At 43.9% G+C, this 19,943-nt stretch overlaps 1 protein-coding gene across 5 annotated transcripts in view; it reads right to left on the bottom strand.

Annotated features, from left to right (window-relative positions):
* TOM1L2 (target of myb1 like 2 membrane trafficking protein) overlaps positions 1–19,943 on the bottom strand; it is a 51,020-nt gene that overhangs the window by 6,378 nt on the left and 24,699 nt on the right. For 2 of the 5 annotated variants that reach the window (XM_026053838.1, XM_026053839.1), the window contains exons 4-12: positions 18,666–18,800; positions 17,511–17,669; positions 16,680–16,796; positions 14,624–14,757; positions 12,302–12,350; positions 11,102–11,225; positions 10,498–10,615; positions 8,418–8,493; positions 5,128–5,193 (exon numbers count right to left, since the gene is read on the bottom strand). In XM_026053838.1, coding sequence (XP_025909623.1) covers positions 5,128–5,193; positions 8,418–8,493; positions 10,498–10,615; positions 11,102–11,225; positions 12,302–12,350; positions 14,624–14,757; positions 16,680–16,796; positions 17,511–17,669; positions 18,666–18,800 — 978 coding nt within the window. Of the gene's footprint in view, positions 1–3,577; positions 3,722–5,127; positions 5,194–8,417; positions 8,494–10,497; positions 10,616–11,101; positions 11,226–12,301; positions 12,351–14,623; positions 14,758–16,679; positions 16,797–17,510; positions 17,670–18,665; positions 18,801–19,943 lie in introns of those variants that run through there. The other 3 variants (XM_026053837.1, XM_026053840.1, XM_026053841.1) reach the window with 2 other exon arrangements.

Below are 19,943 nucleotides of genomic sequence, written 5' to 3'. Positions count from 1 at the left end.
CTGCAGTCCCTATTAGGAGGAGCAGGAATTCAAGTGTTGCTTATCCTGAAAACTCTACAGATGCCCTGGCAAGTAATGGAGCCCTCTAAAACATTGCAGCAGTTCAGGAGTCTAAGCTGCTCTGTTTTGTAGGGCTAAAAAAAAAATAAATCTAAAGAAAGCACTTTTATTTCCAGACAGACTTGCTTTATATAACAAATAAATAAAAACCTCAGAAATGCAAGAACACTTCTTGCAGGTCATATATAAGAAGTACTAAGAGGTGTAAGATAAACATTGGAGCTTGTGAGCTATTTGTTATCCAGAGCTGACCTTTAAAGACGTTCCCCCCTTTTTCCAGCACTTTCTGTGTGCTTATGGAAGGGCTGAGGATTTGCATCCGTTGCTCCTTCCACGCTCAAGCTGCCAATTTAGTTTCCTCAGACTCTCCGCCCCATTCTGCCTATAAAACCCACATTGAATGTATCAGGTTTGATTTGTTCACGAATGAAAAGGGGGAAAAAAAAGTGCTTTCAAGTGTAACTAGATGTTTTAAAACGTTTTAAGTATAACATTGCACTAGTTACGTTTAATTGGGGACTGACCACACACAGGATTTTACTTTCTTGCCAGCGAGTTGTGTACTTGGCAAGTCTTTCCCTTTCCAGAAGCCCTAAATGCAGAGGGCAGTTTTGTCAAGATTAATTCCCTGAAGCACAACAGAAGCAATGCAAAAATAAATTAGCTAGTTTACACATTAAAAAAAAAAAAAAAGGCAACAATTCCTGAGAACAAACAGCGGTGGCAGCCACAGGCTAAATGGAAATGGCTCCAGAATGGGACAGATTCTTGCTAATTCTTTGATTATGCAAGCACACACGGTCTAGTGAAGCCTCTCAGTCTTGGCACGACAGCTCCCCTGATAGTCCGTGTTGGCAGAAAGAGCTGTTTTTATAACGATATTGTGATTTCTTTTTTTTTTTTTAAAAGGTCTGTACACTTAGCATGTGGAAATTAAGTCATAAAATATTTTAGAGCACTTAAAATAACTAGTTTTAATTAGAAGATGAAGTGCTCATTCAAAATTTCTCTTTTTTTGTGTGTGTGGTTTTTTTTTCTTTTTTCAGTCTTTGGAAAATCTTACCACTGGGATCCTCAAGGTCCTGAAAGGGAAATGGGAAAGGCTGGCTAGGAGAACAAAGGCGAGCTTTCAGTCCCACCAAGCCCACAGGAACCTGCAACTCACATTCATATTATCTCCATGAGATGCCGTCGGTGTTTTTGCTAGCAGTCAAAAGCCAAAAAGGTATTGCCAATGGATTTCCTCATAAAATCCAATATTCTACCCTTAAAAAGTCAGTTTGAGGTTATTATTATCACATTTTATTTCTATTAAAAATGATCCCTCTGGAAAAGAAGCAGGTATGAAATGACAATTCAGGTCTCTAGGTGAGCTCATTAATGTTCTTAAAACGTTTAACAAGGTCCMTGCTAATTGTTGCTAGAACACTGCCTTGTGGTAGCTTAGTTAATTCACTTCTTTCTAGATGTTTAACGAAGCTGACACCAATACTTGGCTGGCTACTATCCACTTTCCCTCTTATTTAGCAATAGGGAAAAAACGTCTGTCGTTCCTGTGGCAGCAGAATTAGAGCTCCAAGACGCACGCTCTCCCCTCCAGCTTCTTACTACAGACCTATAATCTATTTAAGGCTGCTGTGATCTTGAAATAGCTTCCTGGCCTCAATATTAGCACACATCTGACTTCACATGCAAGGATTTAATTAGCTGCTTGATTACTTGTAACTCTGTTTACCCATCACATAGATGGGGAAGGCAAGAGCTCAGGTGCAGCACGTTCCCCAACACAGCTTGATGTGCCCGGACAACAACCAGCTAATCTGGATCTCGTAGGCAAGTCCAGACAGCGAAAACCTGCATTCACGCGGCCTGTTAGACTTGTGCCTGTAGAGTGCTCCATAAAACGCAACGACTTRATGGATAACGAAACCCATGTGGCCTTCAGAAGAAGGAAACACGCCTGCTTGCCCTTGGAAAGGGAAGAGGTCCTACYACACGAAGAAACAAGATCTTCAAACGCTTCTTTCTCGGTTTGTCCACAATTCGAGTCCCTTAGTCTCCAAGAAGATGACGTATTTCAATAGTCTCGAGTTACCCAAGCCATTTCCACATCTTAGATCCTATCTCTCTTTATTGGAGGCAGACATGGCGGCATGCCGCTCTGTTCCTAATTAACAACATCTCAACAAAGGCTTCGTTTAATCTTTACTAYGGAAAAGAATCTGCTCGTTGGCCAGCAGGTTGGTGGCAGTCAGAATGCAAGGCAGAAATACTGCTCCTAGCATCTTACGTGAATTCTGCTTCATTTTTCCTGCTGCCATCCCAAATAACGTCTCTCCTGACATGGTGAACTAAGCACATCTGCCTCCCACTTTCATAACAAATATCTAACTGGCATGTGAGCAGAACAACGGATTGTTTTAGCCAAGGAATATAWCCACACAACCCTCTACGACTGCTCGAATCCACGACAAGGGGTAGTGCAACCACCTGCACTAAAATGCGGTCGCCTGATGTTAAAGCCTGTGACTAAGAGATGCCGGTAGAGACCTTTATGTGGCACCTGCGTGACTCAAGTTGCTAGCAAGGACTCAGACCTTACAATGCAAACATATCATTTCCTGCAATAGCCTATACAACTTCTCTAAGTGCAGTAACTCACACTGGAACCAGGAGCGTTTTCTGTGGCTATGATTAYGTCTCTATTAGTTCTGTAGGCATTGCTGGGGTAGACACAGGTGTAGCTTATTTCTCCACAGCCCTGTCATCACACTGCTAACAAAACTGAACTGCAGGTTAAGCTGAACCAGGAACGAGGCTGCCAAATTCACACGGAGGGCACGAACTGAGCCCCGAACGCGCCTTGCTCTGCAAAGCCCGTCGGTAAACYGAGACGCAAGGCAAGGGAGCGGGAGGAACTCAACCCTAACCTTAAAAGTACTGTGGTTTGCAGGAGTATCGGGTCACAGGGGATGTGRACAGCTCTTTGGTGGGCTTTTGTGAGAGCAAGAAAGCTGGGGAGTATCAGGTGTCTTCCTGTTGTACGGGCACAGCGCCAGCTCACCCCTCTCTCCCCTCTCGTCTTAGAAGCACAAAAAGGTACCAAGGAATTTCAGCATCAAGTTCATACCTGGGATGACAGTTATTCCACTCACATTGCACGGGCTACAAAGTTATATTAATGAATACGGTTAAGAACTACAGCCAGTTAAGAGAGACGTAGAGTTAAGGATTAGTTTGGTTTCGTTTTAGGTATTTCTCTCTCTTATTTAGCATACAAAGGAGGGGGGCAGGCTTGTGAGAGCAGCAATTGGCCGGACCCCCTTCCCTCCCCAAATCCGTATGCCTCCGTGAACGCTGCAGTATCCTTTTTCCAGGCCGAATAAGCACAAGGCAACGAGCGAATATTGTTTGTGCTTTTTTAATAAAGCGCTGGCGTGAATGGTGCGAACGGCAGGGGTGCCAATTTCATGCCTCCCTGCTCTTGTAAACAGGGGCAAGGCAAAGCAGAGAAACTAACTCCATCACTGGATTATTCATTACGGATGAGCATCCAGCAGTGGTGCAGGATGTCCCTGGCTGCAACGGAGCCACGGAGGCGGCCAAGCAGGCGCCGCTCCTCTTGCAGCTCCTTCACTCCCGTGTTACGAGCTGTGGGTCTCTGCAGAAATAAAACCCTGCTGAAATGAAAYGCTGGAGCTGCAGCTGCATTTCCCTGCGTGTGCTAACAGGTACAGAGCTGCTTCTGGGTGCTTGAATAAGCAGGCAGGTATGATTACATACATAAAGATATATATATATATATATATGCACATATCCAATTACTGTGCATGCAGCAGGCGTATTCTTTAATAGATTCACAAGCTGGGCCTCTGAAACAGTCTGGGTTAGATYGAAATCTAGCATAAATGAAAAGCGTTTGACAGAGTCGGTGCACTCTGATATCTTAAGCTCTGGATTTTTTCAATCTTACCTTTGGGATAGGTTTCTCTCTCCAAGTACTGGGAGATGTGGGAATCTCAAGGTGCTCCCTAGCAGCATTCCCGTTCCACAGGTTCCTGACATCCAGTCCCCACACTGTAAATTTGCCCCAAGCAATAAGGGATTATGGAACACACTTTTTTTTTTTTCTTTTTTTCTCTCTTTTTCAAGAAACATTGTAAGTTTAGAGATGTTGTATAAGTCCAACATCTTTTTGGAAGGACTTTTAGGACTTTGTACAGCTAAGTCACACTACTGATACTATTTTCAAACACCTAAAATGATGGACTATAAAGTCCAAGAAACAAAACTGGTCTAGAACTTGCTTTTAAGGCTATTTGCTACCTCCTGCAGACTTCTGCACTTGAGACAAACTTCTGAATTTTCCTCTGCAGGCATGTTGTTGAGCGACGACTTCAAACAAGGTCAAAATGCGCAGAAAACCCCAGTGATCTCCAACAGCTTGAATTTTAGCAAACCACTGGCATCTCTCAGCATAGGAATTCAATTCTTGCAGTCTAAACACAACTATACCCCTAGGAGTCTGAATTCTAATGCTGGCATGAGGTGGAAAATGTCAGTCTTGCTAGGAGTTCTCTCGTCCTTTTCTTTTCATATAGAAGCAACCTTCCACTACTCAATCCAACCACATATGATCCTGCGCCCTCCACGTTTCTTCTAGATCATGAAGTTATGCATTGCCAGAAGGGGCTGGTTTAAAGGCATCTAGAAAGTGTCCTCTTTATGGAAAAGATASGTGAGACTTGTGTTTATCCCTCGAAAAGTGGATACTGCATAAGGAAATCAAGACAGTATAAGGAACCAAAAGGACCCCCAGGTTTGTTCTCAAGGATCTGGACTCCTGCAAATGATTCATTTGGTTACAGGCCTTTGTAAACCAGTAACCAGGAACTGGCATAAATCTTTCTCTTTGTCCCAATAATGAGGTTGGTGGGAAAGAAACTCCTTGTACTGTCTGATTTGGGGTGGTTCAGTAGGGTGGGATGAGAGGTGAATGCAGGGTGGTTATTCTAGGTAAAAAAGGACTGGGGTCAGCAGGAATCGCTTCACTGGTGAAGTCCTCACCATTCCTTGTGTAATTAGCCACTTGTCTATGGGCTCCATGTCTGAGTTCCCACCTTTACCTCTCCTCTGTGTTGAGAACAGAAAGGTCCATAAAGAGAGAAACCAGAGCAACACCCATGATAAATGTAATACAACAGCAGCAAGTTAAAAACTGCAAATACACATACACACATTCACACACACATGGAGCAGCTTCTGGCAACAGCCACATCCCCATTTGCTGCCTCTTGACAATCTCCATGGATAAACAGGCTTCACCCCGGCCACTTCACTTTGTATAGACAGTTTACAGAATTTTAGCACTGCCTCCATACTCTTCTTAAAAAAAAACGTACTGATAAGAAGTGAGGCTAATGTTTGTCATCTTCTTAAAAGAAGAGGAAGTGTAAGTGCACAAGTTGCTAAAAACAGCCAGACTTCACTAGAAGCCCTTCTACAAGGCACAGTGGAATTTTGCTTCTTTATAAAGCTGCAGTTTGCAGCCTCCTTTACTTACCTGCTCGATCTCAACAGCCAAACTCCCGAACTCTGCCTCAAACCTTAACAGTAACGTGGACAGGGCCCTGGGAAATGTGTCCCTTCCAACCTCAGCCACTCTGTGCTCCTGTGACAACACGACAGCTTTAATGCTGCCGTGGAGCAGGAGGGGAAGTTATCAGAGGCTGCTGAGCGGCTGGCACCCGTCACGGTGCCCGTCTCGCAGCGCGCTGCGGGTCAGGACTGCTGACAATGCGGTGGTTTGTGCAAGTCGCAGGCAGCACTGAAGCTCTCAAGATGGTTTCTTGAGCTTCTCACCATGCCCTGGAGCTGGGACCGTGCTGCAGGGTCAGCTCTGTAGCTCCRGCGGCGCCTGCTCAGTCCCAGCTTGCTGACCAGAACCAGGCTGGCTCCATAGAGCTACTTGTGTGTTCAAGCTCCTCGCTCCAAACACCCATTTTAGGTGGGACACCTCTCCTGTCCCCATCACAGCAGATACTGGAGAATCAGCTGTGATACCTCATGGCTCACTGCACTACCTGTGCTGGGCAAAAAAAAAGGGAAATCACCCCAGCTTTATCTGCTATCTGCGCAAGGTTAGAGAATTGTTTCTTGGACACCTCTCCTCCCAGCAGTGCTCATGCAACTTCTCTGTCGCAACAAAAGCAATTCCCAACATGGAAAAGCAATATTAAGAAAACGATGTATTTTTAGCTTGCCTTCTTTCCAGCTGCTAAAGCACATTAAAAGGCAGCTCGTGCCACGTGACCAGCCTTCTCTCTGCAGACCTTTTTGAGAACGACTACATTAGAAACGTTGGATGTGCTGAATTTTACCACTGGACAACTGTGCTGGAACAAGAAGTGTGTGAAGAATGTGTTGCAAAGCTTTTGGCTCCTCCCCGGGGCTGTTCTTAAATTAGCTCTCTACCCAAATTAACGCCTGTCTTTCATTTACTGAGCAGTGCCAGATTTTTTTTTCCCACACATGCTGGGACTGGTAACTTTAGGAGAGCTTAATCTTTATTTCCTTTAAGAAGAGACACCCACGAGCCTCACGACACTGGATAAGAGGTATTATTTACCAATTACTGAGAGATTGCATTTCAAAACAAGCTCTTCTGATTGCACGACACAGTCATGAGGACCTTTGAATAGAGGCTGAAAGTCTGAGCTCCAACATCTCAGAGCCCAAAGTTCCACACTCCATAAAGTGTCTGCTCCAAAATACTTTGACCCATCCGATTAGCTTAGACACAGCCCTTTGAAATGACAACACCTCAGGCAGGGCAGCAGCGACACTGGTGTGAATGACACATCCCATGGGTGCCCCAAGCAGAACTGGCCGAGAATAAAAGTGTTAATAGCTAAGGACACAACCCCAAAACCACCAAGGGAATACAGCCCCCTTGACAAGCAGCTGAATGTGAGCCCCTTRAGTGCGTGCTTTGCTTGGCTAGGAACAAAGACCAGCACCTCAAACCCTTTGCAAGGTCCTCCCAATAACAGAGTGCRGCAGCTCCCGGACACAGGGCGCCTGGGCTGCAGCGCTGGCTTCCCCAGCTCCTGTCTCACCATCCTAATGTTCTGCTCCCAGCTCTCCAAGCCTCCCCTTCCCTTAGGAGTTGCCATGAGCACCTGCAGGGCCACCCTGGAARCTGGTCCCAGGGCTGACATGGGTTACAAATGACCCCTTTTTTTCCCCCCAGGATACCAGGGACAGGATTGAGCAGACAGAGCGGYGGGGCAGGAGATGCTCCATAAGAAACCACTGCTGATGCCCTGTTGTTAGTGAACTGCGGCCAATGCAGGCGGGCAGCTGTGACCCCAGCTGGCTCTGCACACTCATCCTCATGCTCAGAGCACAGGCTGCTGGCCATGCCTGTTGCCCACAGCCTTCCCACTTCAACAYAGGAAAGAACTAGGCCGGGGGCAGCCAAGCGGTGGGGAGGCAATTCTCCATGGAGGACACAGTGTGCATCCCACACAGGCTCTCCCATGCTCCCTAGTGGTCACTACAGAGCAAAATTAGACTGGGAGGAGTGTCTGAACTTGCTCAGTCATATATTCATATAGTCATATAAATATTTGCATGGGTTACAACAGATGAGTACAAAAGAACAGGAGAATTTTTAAAAGCTGGGTGGTAAAAAGGGAGTGGGGGATGATCTGCAAAGTCTTTCCACTTCTACCATCTCCTACATGTGCAAAGCTGGCCAAGCTCTCCCTCTTTGACAGGTTTCTAGTGTCAGCTGCTCCAAGGTGAYGGCTCAGGTGCTTCTTTTGCCCACACGAAGTAGCAGGGAACCCCAGGAACAGGTTGCACCCAAGGGCAGCTATGGCCAGGCGCGGGCAGCCGCAGAAGCCTGTATCACTCCCCTTGCTGTAACTTGCCCATGCATCCACATACTTAGAACAACATCTAGATTTGTAACAACTTCATAACAGAAGAATCAGAACAGATTTCATATGGCAAAACACACCAAACAAATGCACACCAGTGCTCAAAGGCTGGTCACTACTTATTCATTTCAGTAAAGACTATGGCCACACAGCTGACCCCCTGCGCAGGCTGGGAGAGCACAGGAGAGCACAGGAGCACGTACCCACTCTGACTTTGAAGTCTTTTATGTTGGTGCTCTTAGCAGCAGCTCTTTAGAAATCATAACTGAGCAAGTACTTGCTCCTAGATAATAGTTTCAAAATAGCCAGTACTAGCATGTCTCTTGAATACAGAAGTCTTAGTTAAGCAGCTGTCTCCAGCTTGGATTCCACACGCAACTTCAGATAACAAAATGCAGAGCAATGACCTACCCCTCCTGTGTTCTGTTTCCGAACGTCCAGGGCAGACGCTAGTCCTTTGACGGCTTGTGGATCTTCATAGGTCACGCTGAAACACAGGAACAAACCACAGAACTGGACAAAAGTTCAGCCATCACCCATGCAGAAAACACGTGCTGCTCTGATTTACTTCTTTTGAAATCGGAAAGGATTTCTTTTTTTCCTGCTGACAAGCCTTAGAGTGCATTAAGTGCATTCCAAACAGAGGAGTTGGTCTGTATAAAGAGTGTCCATCAATTTAAGACATGATAAAAAAGCACGTTTATAAAAAGACAGGAAAAAAAAAAGTAAGACTGGCATTACCAGAGAGGTAAGCAAATAGGTTACGAGATACCACTAGTATGTCCAAGAGCTAGCAGGGGAGTATGAAAAGAGGCCTGATTAGAGATCAAGTTTGGCAGCGCTTTGATGATGACATCTGGAATCCTGAACTTGATGTGTGTGGGGAGGAGGCGGAGGGAGGTTCGCAAACAGTAACTATGAGCTAGCGTAACTAAGCAACTACAGTGAAGGGCCCAAAAAAAGTGCACTCGGTTGGTTAATCATTGCCTATTTACGGAAGCTGGATTTTTAAAAAGCTTCTTATGCTAACGATAACGGACATGAAGTCGTCAGGTGACAGAGGTGAGAGCATCATTTTCCCTCTGAACACAGCGGGGAGCCATCAGCTGGAGCAGATGCCATAACCTTCCCAAACACCAAGCCCTGGGAGCAGCCCCATGCGGGGCAGGAGGAAAGCCCTTTGCTCCCAGCCTGCTGGCTTCTCCAAGCGCCGAGCACAGCACCCAGAGGCTCCTACCTAGGCATTTCAGCAAGTCACACTCACGTCCTGACTGCCCTGCTCTTGCTCCGTTGATGGTGTGTACAATCCATGGAAGATGGAGCAATCCTCCCTTGTGAAACAATGGACTGATGTGTGCTGCTTGTTCTATTAGSTCGCGGAAGGAGGTAGAGGTGCCGTGTGGGAAGACTAGTTTTGTGCTTCATTTAGCACAAGAGACAGAGGGACCTCCATTAGATCTCTCCTCGCTGCATCTCTTTTCTGACTACACCTTAGGGCTCTCAGACGGAAGTCTCCGGCGGTAATGTACCCCTCTACACGACAGCATGTCTTCTCAACWCTGATATTACAGCTGAGGCAGCAAAAACAGCTGTATTCATGGTTGCAAATGGAAGATTCTAATCAATATGCTGGGAGCAGATTTTCAGAGCTGATCTCTACACAAGGGTGATAAGTTTTTGATAATCTGCTTAGGTCTGTGCTAACCCACTCAATATTTCTTGTTTGAGACAGATACTGAGAACACTCTGATTGCTGGTAGCCACTACATCCTCTTGAATTGGAAACCGGGAGGCAAGAAATAATATATGAAAAATACCTGAGAGTGTCTTTTTAATGAGTCTCACTTGTGGCAGATCAAAGGATTTCTAAATACGAGCCTGGATTTATTTTCCATTAAAATAATTGGCTCTATTTAATGCCCTTGAAAGTGCCAGATTTGCAGCTCTAGAGACTCAAGCCCTCCAYGTATAAACAAATTAGGGAGAGCGTGGCAGTCGGACAAGCTACACTGCCCTCACAGCCCGAGAGCTTCACTGCTGGGCCGTAGGGAGAGTTCGACTGGATGGTAATTCCATTCCCAAACCCCTGATGACAGTAACTCAGTCACCAAAGAACTATATCCGTGACCTTCAGGTGAAGGCCCATTTTGCTCCTATATCTCAAGCATTGACTAGGCAAATGGGAATACATGCCTTTTTGAAAGGAAGCATCTGCAGAAATTAAGGCAAGTTCACTGCCGAGTTTCCAGTCAGCTCATTAACCAAGGAAGTCAAATGAAATTACTCAGCCAGTCAGCCCTAATGTGGCAAGAACTTCCCTGCCTGCTCATGCTAATAAAGCCCAACAGCACAAGGCCTAAATTAAAAGCACGGAAACATGCATCAGAACAACTTTTTAGTCTGGAATGAAGTAAAGAAGTCTCAGGTTTATGCCCCTATAAAAACAGTAATGCCATGATTCAAAAGAGCTCTAAAGATAAATCCAACATACTTCTTCCGCTGCTCGGCCAAGGAGCTGCCTCTTGTCTGTGCAAACATGTCAAAGTCATCACGGGGGTTACAGTGGGGTAGAGAGCTGAGGGTGCCACTGACGCTGCTTGTCCCCAAGTCTGCAAACAGAGGCAAAAGAAGCGACACAGTGAAGCAGCAAACCACACACAAGCACCTCTTTCATGACTGTATAGGTTAAACAAGAAGTTATTAACTCTACAGGATAGATATAGACAGCATCTAGTTAAGACTTATGATGCACTGAGCATCATTTATGAACAATTCTCTACCTCTGCCCCAGAAGAGGTGATGGGTTGCTAACCATCACGGCATAAAGTATTTCTGACCAAGAAGTCAACATCCGGAAACTGGGGTTCACCTGCTGCCAATTTCATCCTGAAATGTTTACTATTCACTAACACGGTCCAAAATTTTGGGAACAGATCCTCGTCTTGTCCATACCAATATCTTCCAGCTATTGACTGTAAAAGCAACAGCTTCAAATTAAATGATCTGATATGGGTGCAGTGCTGAAAGAGGTGAGAACGTCAAGGACATTAACCAAGCTGACTTCATGGACAGTTGTACTTATAGCAAGTGCTCACCAAGCCCTGCGAGCTGTGAAGAAAGTGAAGACGGAGGTGCTGAGTTTCCAACCATTGGGCTCACTACAGCTGGAGAGCCAGGACCCAAATCTATTAAGTTATCTTCTGTCACTTCATTCAGGACCTGTTGGGACACAGAAAACACAGCTCGTTATGCATGCCGGAGCTCTCTCCTGCAGTGCAATATGCAACACCTAAAGATAAAGGGTATTTCCTAAAAATGTCTGTTTGCAAAATGCCAAATGGCCTGGTCACTAAGATCATAGGGAGCTGAGTGCAGAATAAAAATATATCGTCCATTTGGCTGAGCRTCTAAGAAACCTAATGGGTTGCACAGCTAGCTCAGTTCAACCACTCAGCACAACAGTGGAACTCCCCTCAACGTTACATACATGTCTTTAGATGTGGCTAATATGTCTCCAGTTCTGCACCTCTTTCAGCACTGGATCAATATCAGACTTAAGTCAAACTTAATTTGCTACCGCTTTTCACATTAGGTATAAACTATTTTCGGAAGCAAAACTTTTTTTTTTTTGTGGTGATTAAAGTTATAACAYGGAGCCTGTGCTGAAGTTTGCATCGCACTGCAGCAGAAGAGGCAGGCAAAGTAAATARAGAAAATTGGGAGAGCAGAATAGAACATGTCATAGTGCCATGTATGAATTCATCACACACTCAGCTCGCAAAGACTCTGCTTGTCTCTATTCTTCTCCCTGACAAAAAGGAGAGGGAACTTAAAAAAAATTTAAAAAAAAAGATTCAATGAAGGCTGACAGAAGATCAAACTATAAAATAGTCTTCACAGAAGGAACAACTAGAGCTGTAACACTTCRGCCTAGGAAGGGGCTACTGAAAAAGGAGATGACAGAAATCCCTAAAATTATGAATGGCATGGAGAACATAAATCGTAACTACTATATTGTAAGACGTAGTGAACAAGAATTAGGGGAAATCAAACAAAATCATTAGTGGCTTTTTCAAATATAAACAAAATATTACACATAGACATACATACATATATATATATATAGTGTGCATCTGAATACACATTCATACATACATATTTATATGCTACGTATCTACTCTAAGCCACTAGAGGCAGGTTATGGTGCTGGACAGATGCTACCTGACCCAGCACTGTATTACTTCTGAGAAGCTGTGGATGCAACTGCTGATAAAATAACAGAGGTAGGCACTTACTCCATTGCTGGCATTTTGCGTTGAACGTCCTGACCTGTATCTTTCAAATCTGTTAAAAAGTATAGATATTAAAAAAAACACTGACAAGGCTACCAATAAACAAGGAAAAATACAGATTTATAACAAAGTTACGTGATGCTTGCCACTAAACTTACCTTTTCTTGGTTCACCAGGGAACCTTAAAAGCTTTAATTCCAAGGTATTATGAAGGGAGGATAGTGTTACAGAAGTTGCTTTTTGCCTACAGTGGGTATTAGGCTGATCAATCCGATAATGCAGCACCAAAAAATATATTGTTGGGTTTGTGTTTTATCCATGAAGTGCTTCTTGATTGACTATCCTGCTAGCCAAGGGCCAGGACGAACTGCGGCAGGAAGGATATTCCAGCTAAAGAAGCTGAGCGCCGCAGTGAGTCTTAGTCCCACTTAACAGCTCCCCCTTGCTGCAATAAATGTCAATTAGAAGCCACATGCACGCGAGCACAGCTCTGCTCAGGCAACACCTGGCAAGAGAAACAAGACTTAGCAAATGCATCTCTTAAAATATTCTAGGTCAGCTCAGAGATGGTAAAAGCCCATGTCCAAATACCCTGGGACTTTCCAAGCACCCAAAATAATGATGTTGGTCTAAAATCCCACATTTCTTAGGAGAAGAGGTCTGGTTAGTCAAGATCTGGTATCTTCTGTATTTCTTCCCTAACCAGTTGTGCATCTGGGGCCCCAAACCTAAACCTAGCTTTTATAAATTCAAAAAAATCACAGGGAACTACTTCCTTCAAAAGGCTGTCACAGGGATCAGAACTTCTGTACGTTAGAATTTTTCCTCATGCAAAACTCACTCTCTATTCAGTACGAAACCAAAATACTTGTATTATCCTGTGGGTTTTCTCCAGCTGGACAAAACACAATAGGGAATTTCAAGCACATTTTTTTTCTTAAATTAACAGAGGAAACTGCAGATTTAAAAGGCTGCAAAAATAAATTTAAGCCCAAATTTCAATTTAGAAACCTGTGGGTGTCTAGTACTACTGGAAATCYAGCTCTCCTAGCTGGAAATATTAGACACCTCCCACCTCAAATATCCCACCAGAAGGCTTATGGTTTAGTAGATGTGCTAGAAACAAGTGTGATGAACTTGAAACTTAAGGAATAAGGCAGGAGGAATTGAAATTTAGGGAAGCACTCAGACCAGCACAGCTATTCCACAACTCTAAGCCTGCTAATATTGTTCAAGTTCGTTTTTAGGTGTATAAGGCTTAGCTTTATTAAGTTGCAGATGCCCTGCAAAAGTTGCAGGTGAAGACAAGGGGAAAAAACTATTAAGTGTGACCAGSCAGAGCCTCAGTGTCAGATTCCCTCTGCAACTTGTAGAATCATACCCTTGAACAGGACATACCGTTTCAGACAGCAAGTCAGCATTTGTTATAAAGTTTGCCCCAACTTTCTCTGAAGGACCAAATCAAAAATGAAATCGAGACCACTGATTCTTCTCCCCAGGCTTTGCAGTGACAGATTCAGAGATCTGAAGGCTAATTTATTTTTAAAGGGCTTTAGAAACAAAGCCCTGCTCCAACAGCAAGGAACAAAGGGTGCTCTTTAGTGCTTCCCTCCCCAGGCCTGTGATTAAGGAGAAGATTAAACTTTCCCAAGACGGCGGCATCACGTGTCACCTACTGCAGCAGATGGGGCTGACGGCGCCTTTGTCTAACGCGTCCAACGTCCTGTGACCCAAGTCCCACCCCTGGGGACGATCCCCACAGAGCAGCTCTCCAAAGTCTCAGCTCTGCTGGACTCCTCCGAGATTGTAAATGCTCCTTAAAAACAAAACCTTTCTGCGTACTAAGGTCATGTCCTCCTCAGCCAGCTTCCCGTGCACCAGTGCTGSAACTGGAAAGCTCGGAGATCAGAGGACAGAGAGAGCTCAGAGGAGCCTCCCCACGCCAGGAAGCAGCAGGAATATTTGTGCAGAGCCTGAGAAAGAAAGCAGGGCTGAAACTACACTGCTTTCAGGCTCAAGCACCGCACAGCAGGGCTCACAGACTCACCTCTCAGCCGCTTCCCAGAGCTTTCTACAACAGTGCTCTGCATTTTACAGATGTGCCCTACAAAACCTAGTGGCTATGATAAAAACAATCTTAGTATTAGAACCGAAACTTGAAATTTACTGTCAGACACCACATGAAGACTTTGTGAGAGCCTCTGCGGTTTGGTTGCTCTACATTTTGTTATGCTGGGCTGTTGGCCCGGGTGGCCGATTCTGCCAACTGATCTTTTYAACACTTATGTGAAAACTAGTTACTAGTTGACGTAAAAGGTGTCCCACCTTTCATATCTGAGGAAGACGTTATTTAAATCATCATTCACATGCAGAAGTTCCTCCGTGACTTCTTCGTTGGACACTCGTGAGATAAGCTCCACAATTCGCTGCTGCATAGCTCTACAGGTTCGGTTCAGCTCCTAGGAAAAACACAGTGTGCACACGCGTCCTGATAAGCTGCTGGCAATAAGGAGATCTAGCTCAGCTCTGCTCACAGCCAAACGTGTCCCCCAACTGAGAAACACTAAGACAGGTCTATCTTTGGCTGACTAAAKGTCACCCAAAAGCACATCTAATCAAATATGCCCTTCAAGAGATAGTGGTCTAAAACCTTGAGAGTCTTTTTACATTTGAAAGTCCTCATTCTTTGTTAATTTTGAGCACTTTAAATATCTGTATTTTAGTGATTTGTAAACCTTTTAATACAACAGCTTTACAGAGGAGAGCTTTCGAGAAGAAAAAACAACGTGTAATCATCCTCAAAAACTAAAAGATGCCCGCTGTGGGAAAGGCRAGAAAGGAAAGTTCACCAGGGCGACCACGGGCAGCCAAGGATGTGCTAGACACCAGGAGGAGATGGATTGGGAACATCAATCTTACCAACTACTGAGAAGATGAGGGTGAACATGCAACAAGGAGCGGGAGTATGAGAAGGGAAAGATGAGCACTCCCAGTTCAGTACTGAACTATGCACGGAAATGCTCCCTTCAGCCAAGCAAGTCCACAGACAAAGGACTGCAAAGGCAGTGGGGCGTGTCAGAAGAAAACTTTAAAGAATACAAAAGAATGGGATTTATTTTAGAAGTCACTCATATCAAGAAATCTGGGCTTAGGTTGTCTACATAAGGAGCTCTTGTGCTTCCAGGACATCTCTTCCATCATCATTATTTGGTGGAATTCTTCGTTCCTGTTGGTCTGAAAGGCCTCAAGACCAAAGGTCAAAACTGGTATGTTGGGGAGGAACTACAAGGAGAAACGTGACATATGGCATGGCGCCTGATTAGGCCCACAGTTATACTTCAATAAGCACTGACATTTCATCTAAAGCATGTCCCTCTGTCATCTTCCACCCCCTAGCTCCACTTCAGAGCAAAAATTCAGCACTAAACTAGGATGACTTGTTGGTACACAACCTTCGGGATGAAAGCAAAAATGTGTTTGTTTTCCTTGCTTGGTCTGACATCCTAAGCTCTGGATAAATTTCACCTAGTGCAATCCAGCTGCCTTAACAGCTTGAGGAATGTGTTCTCCAATGTCAGTTTTGATCCCATCACTTTAGAAGCAGATTGTGACATTTCAGAGGTTTGTTTGCTGCCATTCCGAGAGGGCTGACAGTACCTATCTATTCTGCTCAGAGTTGGCTCTCTAGCAAGCTGTTTACATTTGATTGTTGGGGAAAATGTCAGGAATTATTTAAGGGGGTTGACTATATAAACCTCTAAGCAAGGAGTTCTTGCATACGAGTATGGGGCTCACAGCTTCCAAATGACTAACCATCCTTTGTCATCAAAAATTGTTTCTCCCCAGCTTTGTGATCTGGATTTAGAATGCATCAGTCAAAGAAGGGAATGAGTTGGAATAAAGCATCAGTTCTGTCAYTCCACTTCATGGTCAAGTCCTTCCACCTGAAAGCTGTGCTGTAAAGGTTATGCTCTCAAGATGTTCATGGTCATTTCTGAATTCAAGCGAATTGCTCTGCACTGTTTCGGTCCAACTCGGTTTCTTGGAAGCTTCTTTTGTTTCGATCAGTCCAACCCCAATGGGCAGTAACTGAAAGGCTCTTTATTGCAAAGCCTCTCATCAGTTGCCATGATGGCTCTGAAATGCACGATGCTGCTGCATGGGAGAGAGTAATTCTTGGATGGATTTCAAAACCTGATGCATTGCACAGCGCAATTCCCAGTCTTCCTCCAAACGTAGTGCTGTGGGAGCCTGTACTCCCCGCTGGATGATCAACACAGCACTATGTAAAATTCAAGGAACTGAACTCCAGCAAAAACTAAAAAATCCCAAGACTCGAGCACAGAAAGCATCAGAAACAGACTTACTAAGAAACCATTACCTGGAGTAATTCAAGATCTGAGGAATCTTCTTGTCCAGGAACCATTTCTGTCAGCATTTCAGACATCACTTTTGTATTCCCACGAACAATATCCAGCTCGCTGCGCAGCCGGGCAATCTAAATTGGTATAAAAAAAGATACCAAAATACTCCCTCATTTTTTGGCTTTAAGCAGATTATTTTCTTGAACTGGCCTAATGATACTTCTCGTTCTGTCTGACTTGATATGTGAAGCTCCAGATATTCCAGTGGAAAAAATAAAATGGATAAAAGTCTTAGCCAGGAGAGAATTTTAGAAAAAGTAGCATAAAAACAAAGAGTTTTGAAGGACTGTTCATTACCATGACAAACAGAGATGTGCTATGCTCATATGGATGGGGAAGCAACTGAAAATAGCAATGTAAACCAGACCTCAGTTCAGTGCACCTCGTGTGCCTCACTCAAACACAGGGAAAGCTGAAGGAACTTCTGAATAGGATCTTTGACTCTGAAATTATTTTTGCATAGAGAAAATAAGATCCTGTATCACAGTGTTTGCTTGGGTTTGCAAGCTGAACTCATCAGAAAGAAATGGAATAACTCTTTACCTGCCGGGCAACTGCCAGGTGCATTAACGCACCAGATTGGGAAGTTTCAAAACTGTTACCATTAGGCCATACATACAYATCTAAAAAGTAGATTTTATACTAAAATAGGAGGAGTGATTACTGAGCAGGAACAGGCCTAAGACATATCCAGCTCCAGAAGAGATAAATTTGAAGTTCCTCTGAAAACTGCTTTCTAACTTGATCTACTGAAAGAACCTCACTCAGCAGAGCCATCATCCCAGTACCTGTTCAGAATTAGCAGTGATGGGACCAGTCACGTGCAGAGCTGGGGCCTGAGGAGCAGAATATGCTGTCGGAGAAGGTGAAGAGTAAGAACTGGTGTTCATCCTCTGCTGGGACTGTGAATTGTGCATATTTGCTGCAGGATCAACTTCAGGAACACTCTGTCACATCAGAAAGACAGGAGTTCAAAAGCTGAATGGTGACAGCACTTGCTTTGTCAGCAACCTCAGGCCAAATATGTTCAAATATAGAACATAATTGCACCTCATGGAAAAGGTCAATGTAGTTACAAGAACAGGCTGGCAGGCCAGCCCACAAACAGAGCACTACAACAATATGTGCCCTTATCTTCCAACCCAGCCCACACGTGTTTAAGCTAAAATTACCTTTACAGGAAAAGTAAGAAGCAAAATAAAAACTGGAGCCAAGCGTAAGTAATTATAAACAATATTAACTAGGAATTAGGTTGCGTGCTTACCGAAAAGCATGATGTGATGCATAAACACTGGACTTAATTAATCTTGACACAAGAATTGTAATCTTTCAGTCTTTGATCACTTGTATTTACCACTTGAAAACTTCATTAACTTGGATTTTCAGAGTGAATAATCGGAACACCTGTGATCATTAAGCTACTTCCAAACATCACTTTTGTCAGTTTTCTTTTCAAAGGAGTAAAATACCTCCTGCTATCATGGGATCAGTGGGAGATTCAGATTCTATATGCCTTTAAGAGACAGGCAGGCCTATGCTCAGACTTAGGCTAATAGGACCAACTCTACTCCCAGGAAAAAGAAGCAATTCTCAATAATATCCTGCTGGACTCTTCCTGAGCAAATTAGATGCATTTGTTTGGTGGATTTGTAACACAAGACAAGGGTACAARCCTCCTCCAAACTCCCTGCTCTTTTCAAATTGATTCTTGACTTGAGAGAGGAAAATCCATTAGCTCACCAGCCTGTCAAATGCAGCTGCATTTTGCTTTTCCTCCACTCTCTTTCGCTGTTAAAAAGTTCCACTAGGGCTAAGAATGTTCGTTGCAAGTTTAACAAGTCAAACTCAGAGAAAGAGCAGGAGAAGGAGTATTTACCTAAGCATTACCTAACCATGTACATGTCTCCRGAAAAGGCTCCTGGAATTGCAAAGCTGCAGCTTACCCTCTGTGGTGTGTGTATTGGAGACAGAGCATCAAGATCTGCCATGGGAAACTCTATGCCTTTCCTCTTGAGTTCTTCATAAATATGCACGACTCCGGTTAAATCGGGACTACTTCGAAAAGCATCAGCCCAAGCCTGCAAAACATAAGGGATTATCCATAAATCTTCCCAAAAAAGTTTCTGCTCCATCCTGACCTCAGAGACTAACTACAAAGTTATCCTAACTTTCGTTATCTATCATCCTAACTATCCTAACATCCTAACTTTCGTGTGTTTCACAGATCTGGTTTAAAAGATCCAAAAATTAAGACAAACACATGCACATTTTATATGAATATAACACAGATGAGGGCTGTATAGCCCTGGTAGCATCAGCATCTGCAACTGCAAGTTAAAGCCTCCTCCTACCTCTTTTTCTTAGCCCTGATTGCATCTGCTGATCTTTTCTTGCAGATTCTGTAGCCAATGAACCCATGGGAAAACAAAAACRTTTGTTTGAAAGATTAAATTGATCTCAGCAAAACTCAACAGGTCATGCAACAATCTTAGGTTATTTTATGAAATATATTCATTTATTGCTGAAGAAAAAAACCATAGATGCCAAGCTCCCTTCAGTATTTTATTTGGATCAAACACATTTAAAAGGGTCGCTTGTAAGGTTCTTAGATTGTGAAACATGCAGTCCCATGAGCAGCAGAACTAATGAAGCCTGGATTCTTACAATGCATATCCAGCGTTTGGACCCCTGGTGTGATAGAAAGAACAAGTTGAAAAAGAGAATTTCCACAGCCAGCACACTCATAATATCTCTCCTGCGTGAATTCTCTGGGGTCTGAAAAGACTTCAGTCCACACTTGAGTTTTTCCCTTGGTGGCAGTACGAAGTGTTTCCCTTCTCTAGCCAGCCTCCTTGTGCTCAGGAAGCTTCTAGGAACAGAGTGGCTTGAAAGCTGCTCCTGCCTGTCACTTTTGCTGGAAATTAGCCAAGGAATTAAAAATTTAAGAGAGGGAAGAAATGAAATATTATGACTCAGTTAAAAACAAAATATCCTCCTCAAGCCCCCACACATGTGAATTGGATTATCACTGTGTCAGAGAACTACTGAGAGCAGTGTGTGTGGGCTCCGAACTTAAATTCATTTAATCACCATTTTTAGACTAGTTCTTTGACTGGTTTTACTTTAAAAGCTATCTTTAACCACCTTTCAACATTTGAGAGGAGGGAAACCAAGGATAGCAAAATAAAATAAGAAATAATTAATATTTAGAYTTCTACTCC

Source organism: Nothoprocta perdicaria, unplaced genomic scaffold (assembly GCF_003342845.1).
Source record: "Nothoprocta perdicaria isolate Ctin4 unplaced genomic scaffold, notPer1 scaffold_12, whole genome shotgun sequence".
NCBI lineage: Eukaryota > Metazoa > Chordata > Aves > Tinamiformes > Tinamidae > Nothoprocta > Nothoprocta perdicaria.
Note: the sequence above shows the minus strand (reverse complement) of the source record. Positions and strands in the feature narration are given on the sequence as shown.